At 48.9% G+C, this 8,865-nt stretch overlaps 1 protein-coding gene across 1 annotated transcript in view; it reads right to left on the bottom strand.

The window, feature by feature from the left end:
* Positions 1–8,865, bottom strand: part of C16H16orf96 (chromosome 16 C16orf96 homolog) — a 29,248-nt gene that overhangs the window by 1,415 nt on the left and 18,968 nt on the right. The window contains exons 10-15 of the mRNA XM_021184987.2: positions 8,123–8,287; positions 4,982–5,100; positions 4,467–4,529; positions 3,234–3,326; positions 2,008–2,179; positions 1,670–1,826 (exon numbers count right to left, since the gene is read on the bottom strand). Coding sequence (XP_021040646.1) covers positions 1,670–1,826; positions 2,008–2,179; positions 3,234–3,326; positions 4,467–4,529; positions 4,982–5,100; positions 8,123–8,287 — 769 coding nt within the window. The remainder of the gene's footprint in view (positions 1–1,669; positions 1,827–2,007; positions 2,180–3,233; positions 3,327–4,466; positions 4,530–4,981; positions 5,101–8,122; positions 8,288–8,865) is intronic.

Here is an 8,865-nt window from a genome sequence, read left to right as displayed (position 1 = left end):
TTGATTGCTGAGTTGACTTTTCTGAAGGATGAGACTTTTGGGATAGCATTGGAGACGTCCATGAGGAAAAAAAAAAAAAAAAAAAAAAAAAAAAAAAAAAAAAAAAAAGTATCTCCCCACTGGTCCACTCTTTTCTCCTGAGACTGCCTCACCCAAGCAGACCTCCCTTGTTCATTTGTGAAATGCCTCACCTGGTTGCTATGGGCAAGGATTCTGGAGGGGCTGGCACAGAGGTGGGGCTCATCGAACTTTAGCTATACTGCTCTCAGATCTGCAATGTGGCTGCTGAGCAGTCAATTTCTGCCAGGGCAATGACCTGGGAGATGCTGTTCTACCTCCTTGGAAATAGGGTAGGGCCTGTGAGTGCATGTCATCGTGGGCTCCTAAAAGGTACATTCTGTGGAGCTTACGGAAGTGACTTTATTGAAACAAAAGATCTTTGCAGGTGTTATCTCAGGTCTTGAAATAGGATGACCCTAGGTTACACTAAACCTGAAGTTCAGTGACAGATGTCCTCATGAAAGTCAGAAGAGAGGAAAGCAATGGCTGCTGGAGTGACCTGGCCCTGGCCAAGAGGCTTCAGCAGCCACAGGAGCAGGCTGGGCAGCTCTGAGGAAAGCACAACTCTGCCTGTGCTGTCTTAGGACCTCAGTCTTCAGAGCTGGGAAAACTGTCCTGCGGTTTTGGGCCCTGGGCTGTGGTGGTTAGCTCTGGCAGCTGCCATGGGGTGTATCCTCAGTCTGCCATAGCAGTACGGCCAAATCTTACCTCCTCTGCATGTCTGGACTCAGTGCTCTGGTCCATGGGCAGCCCATGGGGTTACTATGGGTTAGATGCCCTAAGGATCCCGTGTCATTCCTGATGTAAGAGCTGCTTTAGACATCCTCTTCCCAGAGGAAAACATCTCCAGGGTGTGCAGAGAAGCTCCGTTTTTGTTTGCTTTATTATACAACCAGTGGTGAAATCAATAATTTCCAGGTCTTAGACTCCAGGGTAACCATAACAACCAATTCAAAGTGCAAAAAGCTGCTTGTGGACGTTGTACATCGTGGTGCGGAGCCTAGTGCGCACCACGATGTACAACGTCCACAAGCAGAGACTCCAGGGTAACCATAACAACCAATTCAAAGTGCAAAAAGGTTGGGGTCTCTCTCTTTTTTTTTTTTTTTGGTTTTTTCGAGACAGGGTTTCTCTGTGTAGCCCTGGCTGTCCTGGAACTCACTTTGTAGACCAGGCTGGCCTCGAACTCAGAAATCCGCCTGCCTCTGCCTCCCCAGTGCTGGGATTAAAGGCGTGCGCCACCACGCCCGGCTTAGGTTGGGGTCTCTTACTGGTCTGACCTTGGCCTCCTGGGTCTGGCCCTGTTCACGGGTCTTTACCCTTACCCTAGTGTTTATGCTCCAAGAAGATTCATCTCTTCCTACCCATCCTACCACAGGACCTTTGAACCTACTATTCCCCCAACCTGGACCACACCCCTCCCTCTCTGCCCCTTCACCAACTAACTCCTGTTCCTTTTTTGAAGGTGTTCAAGGAGCTGTCTAGTTGATCTCTGTGGACCAGCTTTGCCCGGCACAGCTCTCATTACCAGCCTAGCATCCCCACCCCCTCTGCCAGTCTTTACCAGTGTCCAGCCAAGGGCAAGACCAGCCCTGAGTCCACCAGCAACCCCTTGTTCTGACCAGCACAGTCAAGTCCCACAGCGGGAATCCCAGGAAACACCAGTGCTTACCTGCAATGTCCTTCTCCCCAGTCCGAGTCCCAAACTGGCTGCTCATTCGGCCTTTGTACAGAACTCCGTCTACCCCCAAGATGTCCACCTCAGCCTGTGGGATGGCCCAGGTCCCAAGTCAGGGTCTCCATTGCCATCCCCTTTCCTTGAAGCACACAAATGCCCAGAGCCAGAGCACAGCTTCCTCAAGGTACCCAAAGATCAGAGCTTCATCTCACATCTGGGGCTGGGTATGCTGGTATCCAGCCTCTGGGAGGGGACACAGCCAGACTCACAGTGTCATAGTTCATCAGCTCAGGGTCCCCATAAGGATAAAGTGTTGACAGGTCATGTGACTTGTGCTTCAAGATGTTCTCATTTCGGGGCCCATCACCCCAGTCCTTCTGGAAGCCCTGACCCTCCTCATGGACTCCAAAGTTCTGGAAATGCAGCTGCTGCTGTTGTTCCCTGGACAGGGCAGAAGATCAGCAGCCACATGGAGACCCCCTCTACCACAGAGGAGACATGCACAGGGCTCTGGATAGTATCAAGGAAGATGGGCAGAATGGCAGGCAGGCCTGGGGGATGGTGAACCAATACAGACATGGATAGTTCTGGGAGAGAGATAATCTATACTCGCTTCCCTGAACCAACCACACCTGCAGGCCTGCTCTGGCCTTGCCATGCACATGCACGCTCTGACCTGGACTCCAGCCGTCAGGCACAGTATGAGAGCCAGCATAGGTGGTTTCCTTCCTAACGCTGGTGCTGACTACCACTTAGTTGTTCACTCCGCCGACCTGGCCTCACCCCTGGCTGGAAGCTCACATAGGCCCTGGAAGGACCCCTGCCACCCAAGGATGAAGGAGATGGCAGCTGGCTAGGCCAAGTGAGAAAAGTGATAGCAGGTAAGAATCCCCAGCCACTCGCTGGCTGTGGCCTTGGGAAGGTCACATAGTCTGAGTCTCAGTCTCTGTTCAACTGTGAAGTGGGATGATAATAGAAGGCACTTCCCCAGGAAGCCCTGTGACCCAACAAAGTTTCAGCAAGGGTTCCCAGAGGATCCTCCAATTATTCACCCATAGGAAACAAGCATGGTAACCCTGGATTCCAGGGCTCATAAGACTTAAGGAGAAGCCCTCCTATTTGCAAATGCCCATTCATTCAGCAGTGCTAGGGATTCATCCAGGGCCCTGTGCATGCCGGAAAAACGCTATCGCTATCGCTTTTGTTTTTACTTTGACGCAGGTTTTACACTGAAGCCTATGAAGCCCTTATGATACGTTTGCCTCCGTCTTGTGAGTAGCTGGCACAGTATGCCTCTGCGACAGGGCCCAGTTAAGTTCCAGGTCACAGTAGATGCCAACACAAATGTTGGTTCCTCTCTTCCACTGCCTTATCAGCCACACCACAACCTCCCAGACGGGCATCCTGGGCCCTCATTGGTGCCCGCATTGAAGGAAAGTTTCTCCAGGACAGGGGTCTTGGCTCTCTTAGAGAGTGGGGTGGACATAACCCTCACCTTATCAGCTGCCGCTGCAGATACTCATAGCTGTTGGCACTGGCTGGCCTTATTCGGGGCAGCCCATGGGTGTTGCGGATGGTGATCAGCTGTCTGCAGAGGCAGAGCAAACCAGAGCTGTGAGAGGTGCCCACGGCCAACAGAGGGCCCCAGGCTCCCAGGCCTGGAGAGAGGAAGTGGAGTACTCTTCCCCCTCCCAAACTGGAGCTCTGCAGCTCACAGCCCAAAGCCCACAAACAAACCCTGCAGGACTTCTGACCACTGGGGGAAGATAGAAACACCATTCTGGATATGAAGTCAAAACCAAGCCAGGGGTGGTGGTGCACCTGTACAATCTCAGCACTTGGGAGACTGAGGCAGGAGGGTAGCAAGTTCAAAGTTAGCCTAAACTATTAGTACAAACTGAGTTCAAGGTTAAGGCTATCTTTGGCTATATAGAAAGGCCTTGTCTCCAGTAATAAGTAAGTAAGTAAATAGTAGTTGAAAACTAAAGGAAGGGGCTCCTAGAGATATGTTGCAGGTAGGTGTTTGCCAGGAGCTTGGGTACGTGGAGGGGAGGCACTACTCGGAAGGGGCCTGGTGAAAGGCACAGGCATGCGAGAGCATGGCAGCTGTACGTCATGGACTTGTAACTGTGGCACCTTCCTTCAGATGGCTAAGGTTGTATCCTGTGTATTTTGCCTCCAAAAGGAAACAAAAATAAGGAAACTCAGAACAGCCTTCCAAGGAGCTAGGCCCACTCCACCTCTCTGAGCTATGTGGTTAAACACATGCAGAAGTTTCCTTACATATAGATGGAAAGCCGAAATGATGCGTGCTCAGAGAGACATTGGTTAGCATTTTATAAAACACAGGAAGGCACCAAGGAACAAGCCTCATGACCAGGGATAGACCTGGACATTCATATCCTTCCAATATTTCTCCATGTTTATATAATTTCCCTTAGTCTCTGGAATGAAGCACTGACAGCGTTAAAGGTGAGAGGACAGACATCCCCCATCTAGAGAACCACAGAGGTGGAACAGGCGGTGGTGGCTATAGAATGGCGTAGACAGATGGGTATATACATGGGCAGGTGTGTACATTTGCATATGGAACAGCTGTATGTGCTTGAGGCCTGCAGGGCAGTGTCAGGGTGTTTATAGGTGACTACAGTAGAAAAGCACACCCGGGACCTGCACTGTATGCTGGACCCTGCAAATCTGGAGGACGCCCTCTGCCGGCGGTACTCACGGGCCAGTCATCATCTCTACGGGCCTGTCGCAGGAAATGCACTTTACCCTCTCGAACAATTTCCTGGAGGACAAGGAAGTCAGTGGCCAGGGTTTAACAGAGCCCCGGGCAGGGGGTGAGGTGAGCTTAAAGTCCCTTAATCCCCTTTGTTTGTGCCTGTGGCCCCGGGACAGAGCGCTTTGGTTTCCCACCCACCGAAGGCTCAGACTGGCATATCACATCTATTTTTTAAAAAATGTCCTTGGCGGAGGGAGGTATGTGGAACCCGATGACAAGCCTGCCTGCCTGGGGACAGGAATCACTGGGCCTCGTTGTTCAGATAGGTCTGCCAAATGTGTAGGCTTGTCCTGGTTCCCTTCCCCTCTCTGAGCCTCAGTTTCCTCATCTGAAGAGAAGGCTAGAAGCGCTCTGCTCCATCCCTCCCTCCCTGCCCCCATCCCCATGTCTGAGATCTGGAATTCTAGGCTTTCCTCTATTGGCAGGAGCATCAGCAGTACCACCCTTGGTGAACTCACTTCTTAAAGCCTGCAGCGCTGTCTGGGTCGAATCGGAGACCTTCTAGCAGAAGCTTCCGGACCACCTTCCAGACCTCTTCTACGTCCTTCTTCAGGCTATTCAGATCGCTCTGGACTAGCTGCCAATCACAGGGAAGACAGAAGCACAGTCAGTGAGCTCACCTGAACAGCCTGCGAGTCAGTCATACACAGAGTAAGAGAAAGACATCAAGGAGTCCCAACTCAGGAAAACCATTTACCTCATGGCTTTGTGGGTGCTCTTGGCACAGGGAAGTTACAAGGTGAGATTTCCAGTGGCCATTGCAAGAAATGACATTAATTCCTGCCTCCAAACCCACTGTTCTGCTCAACTGCAGGGTTGGAGGCTGGAAAACTATTTCTCCAGTGAACACCATGCCCTGACTTTAACACATCTGATAAATATTTATGGAAGGTTTGCTGTAAAGTGGACAGTTCCTTTAATAGACTCACAAAGTATGTGTAGTGGCTATTCCTGGTTGTCAGCTTGACTATATCTGGGATGAACTACAATCCAGAATTGGAAGGCTCACCAGTGATCCTAATCTGGAGGCTGGGAGATATAAATTTCTGACCTGGATCTTGGCATGGAGATCTTGAGGCATAGTGGCTATGGATTCCAGAATATTAAGGCAGGGAGATCTCAAATTCAAGGTCACCTGGGATTAAAGGTGTGGTGGCACACACCTTTAATCTGGGCTACACCTTCTGCTGGAGACCATATAAGGACATTGGAAGAAGGAAGATTCACTCTTTTTGCCTGCTTGCCCTGTGGGACTGAGTAACTGCTAGATCCTTGGACTTCCATTCACAGCTGCTGCTGACCATTGTTGGGAGTCAGACTACAGACTGTAAATCATCAACAAATTCCCTTACTCTATAGAGACTACCCACAAGTTCTGCGACTCTAGAGAACCCTGACTAATACAGTATGGAAACATCACAATCAAATATTACTACTACTACTACTGAGACAGGAGAGAGAGACAGAGAGAGAAAGAGAGAGCACAGATCCATTTGCCTCTATCTCTTTAGTGAGATTAAAGACATTAAAAGATTAAAGGCATGCACCACAATGTCTGGCAAATTTATTTTTTCTCTTTTAAAACAGAGTTTTGGTTGTTTTGGGGTTTTTTTGTATGCTTCACATCATGTGCTCAGTCCCATTCACCTCCCTGTCCCCTCATCTCTGCCCTCCACCCTCACAGTCTTCATCTCCCCTAAAGAAAATTTAAAAATTAATAAATAACAAAACAAAAAAATCTAAACGTGGAAGCTGCAATGTTACATGTTACACAGTTCATAGATGGGGAATGTTGAGGGGGCCAACTCTGTCTGGGCCTGGGTGGTAGCTGAGCTGGTCAGCACACCAACTCTCCTGCACTACCAGGGCAAGCTCTCTAGTACTGCCTGGGCTAGTTCACCCAATTCTGCAGCTTGCAAGGGGCCAGGCCAGCTCTCCCTGCCCCTGCCCAGCATGGCTGTTGAGGGTGGGACCGGTTAGGAGTGGATTTTGATTCTTTCTTTTCTTTCTCTCTCTTTCTTTCTTTCTTTCTTTCTTTCTTTCTTTCTTTCTTTCTTTCTTTCTTTCTTTCTTTCTTCCTTCCTTTCTTTCTTCCTTTCTTCCTTCCTTTTCCTTCCTTCCTTCCTTTTCCTTCCTTCCTTCCTTCCTTCCTTCCTTCCTTCCTTCCTTCCTTCCTTCCTTCCTTCTTTTTCTTTTCTTTTCTTTCCTTTTCTTTTCTTTTTTCTTTTTTGTTTTTTTTCGAGACAGGGTTTCTCTGTGTAGCCCTGGCTGTCATGGAACTCACTCTGTAGACCAGGCTGGCCTCGAACTCAGAAATCCGCCTGCCTCTGCCTCCCGAGTGCTGGGATTAAAGGTGTGTGTGCCACCACGCCCGGCGACGGATGATTATTTCTTTTGAGGCACTGCTTCACTATGAAGCCGAGTCTGGCCTGGAGCCCACAATCTTCCTGCCTTAGCATCAGAAGGGCTGAAATTGCAGTCTTATACTTCCACATCAGACTTCACAATCCACTTTAGAACACCATTCTCCAAAGAAACTCCATTATCAGTCACCCCTATTTCTTCCTAAATCCTCAGCCCCTGGCAATCACTGGCCTACTTTCTGTCTTTAGGATTTGACTATTCTGGATCCCAATTTGTTTTCCCTGTAAGACAAGATGTTGCTATATTACCTCAGCTCACCTTCAGACTCCGTAGCCTAGACTGGACTTGAACTTGTAATCCTCCTGAGTGCTGGGATTACAGGTGTGCACCGCTCCACCCACATCCCAAGTACAGTGAGTTATAAGATAATTCCTGCTTGGGTCACATTACCAGTCCAGCTTTAGAATCAGCTCCACGTCAGCAAGAGAAACGTGGGTTGCCTGATCTGTGGATGCTATGGGGTTGTGACTTTGCATTCATTTGGATCCTTTCTTTGATGAACATGTCTCCACAAAGACAGTGTCCCCATCTGCTTGGCTCACTGCTTACCCAGCAAGGAGCACAGGGGCTGGGACTCTCTGTCTACATTCCCAAGGTAGTCACTGAATGATAAATGAACAAATGACAGGCATGGAGAAAGCCACCTTCAGCCCCAGCCTACCAATTTTCTTGCACCACCCCAAGCATTCTTGAAGTCAGCCTCCAACATGGCTCCAGATGTGGCTGTGACTCACCATTGGAGCCAGTGTCTCCTGGCATTGAATGGGATCAGCTTGTATAGCCAAGAGGCTAATACAGAATGATGCGAGTGACTTAGACAGCTGTGTAGCAAAAGACACTGTACATTCTTCTTACTGTCTTGGGTCACTGGGTGTCTGTGTGTGTGTGTGTGTGTGTGCATGTGTATGTGTCAGGGGAAGTTGGCTGCCATGTTATAAGGCCCCTTAATTGGCCCTAAGAAGGAGTCATTAAATGAGAAACTGAAACTTTTTTCCAACAGTCACATGAGGGTACAGTCTTTGAAGTGGCTTCATATAGCTCATTCAGATAATACAGCCAGGAATGACACGTTTATCTGACCTTGTGAGTCAAAGGTCCATCAGTATTTGCTCTTTGAGGCTGCTAAGCTCTGGGACATTTTGTTAAGTAGCAAATGCTAACTAATACAGGCTCACCTTGGTGTTCAGGTCCTTCCTGAGATGTTTCAGAGCCTTCTTCCAGTCAGACTCGTAGTTTGTGATCTTCAAGAGCATGCTGTGAATCATCTCATTCAGCTCCATCGCCACCGTCTCCAAGTCCACTCGGTTTGCCTTGCTTGCCAGTGCATCCCTGTTAGCTTTCTAGGGAGAGGGCATCCAGGGCAGCAAGACTGCTGGGAGGTGAGACCCGGGTCAGTTTCTCTAGCTGAGGGCCATGAATGTACAGCCTTGGCTTAAGTTCAGTGTTCATTTCTATACTGCCTCAAACACAGCTGTGGGATCTGAGCCAAACAGGAAAGTTGACATGTGATTTTTTTTTTAAGACAGAGTCTCATGTATCCCATAGTCCAGGGTGACCTTGAATTTCTGATTCTTCTGCTTTCTGTGGTAGAATTGTGGGTACCTGTCACTATGCACAGTTCATGTGATGCTGGGGATTGAACCCAGGCCTTCATGAATGCCAGGAAGGCACAAGACCAGTTGCACTACATCCCCAGACTGATTGATACCTGATTTTATTTTATTTTATTGTTTTTTTTTTTTTTTTTTTTTTTTGAGACTGGATCTTGCTATGGAGCCCTGGCCAGCCTGGGACTCATTTTGTAGACTAGGCTGGCTTTAAACTCACAGAATCTACCTGCCTCTACCTCCCAAGTGGCGTGTGTCTCCACACCTGACCCGACGCCTGATTTTTATTTTATTTTATTTTTTTTTTTTTT

The sequence above is a fragment of the Mus caroli genome, chromosome 16 (genome assembly GCF_900094665.2).
Source record: "Mus caroli chromosome 16, CAROLI_EIJ_v1.1, whole genome shotgun sequence".
NCBI lineage: Eukaryota > Metazoa > Chordata > Mammalia > Rodentia > Muridae > Mus > Mus caroli.
This window is presented reverse-complemented; position numbering and strand designations above follow the sequence as displayed.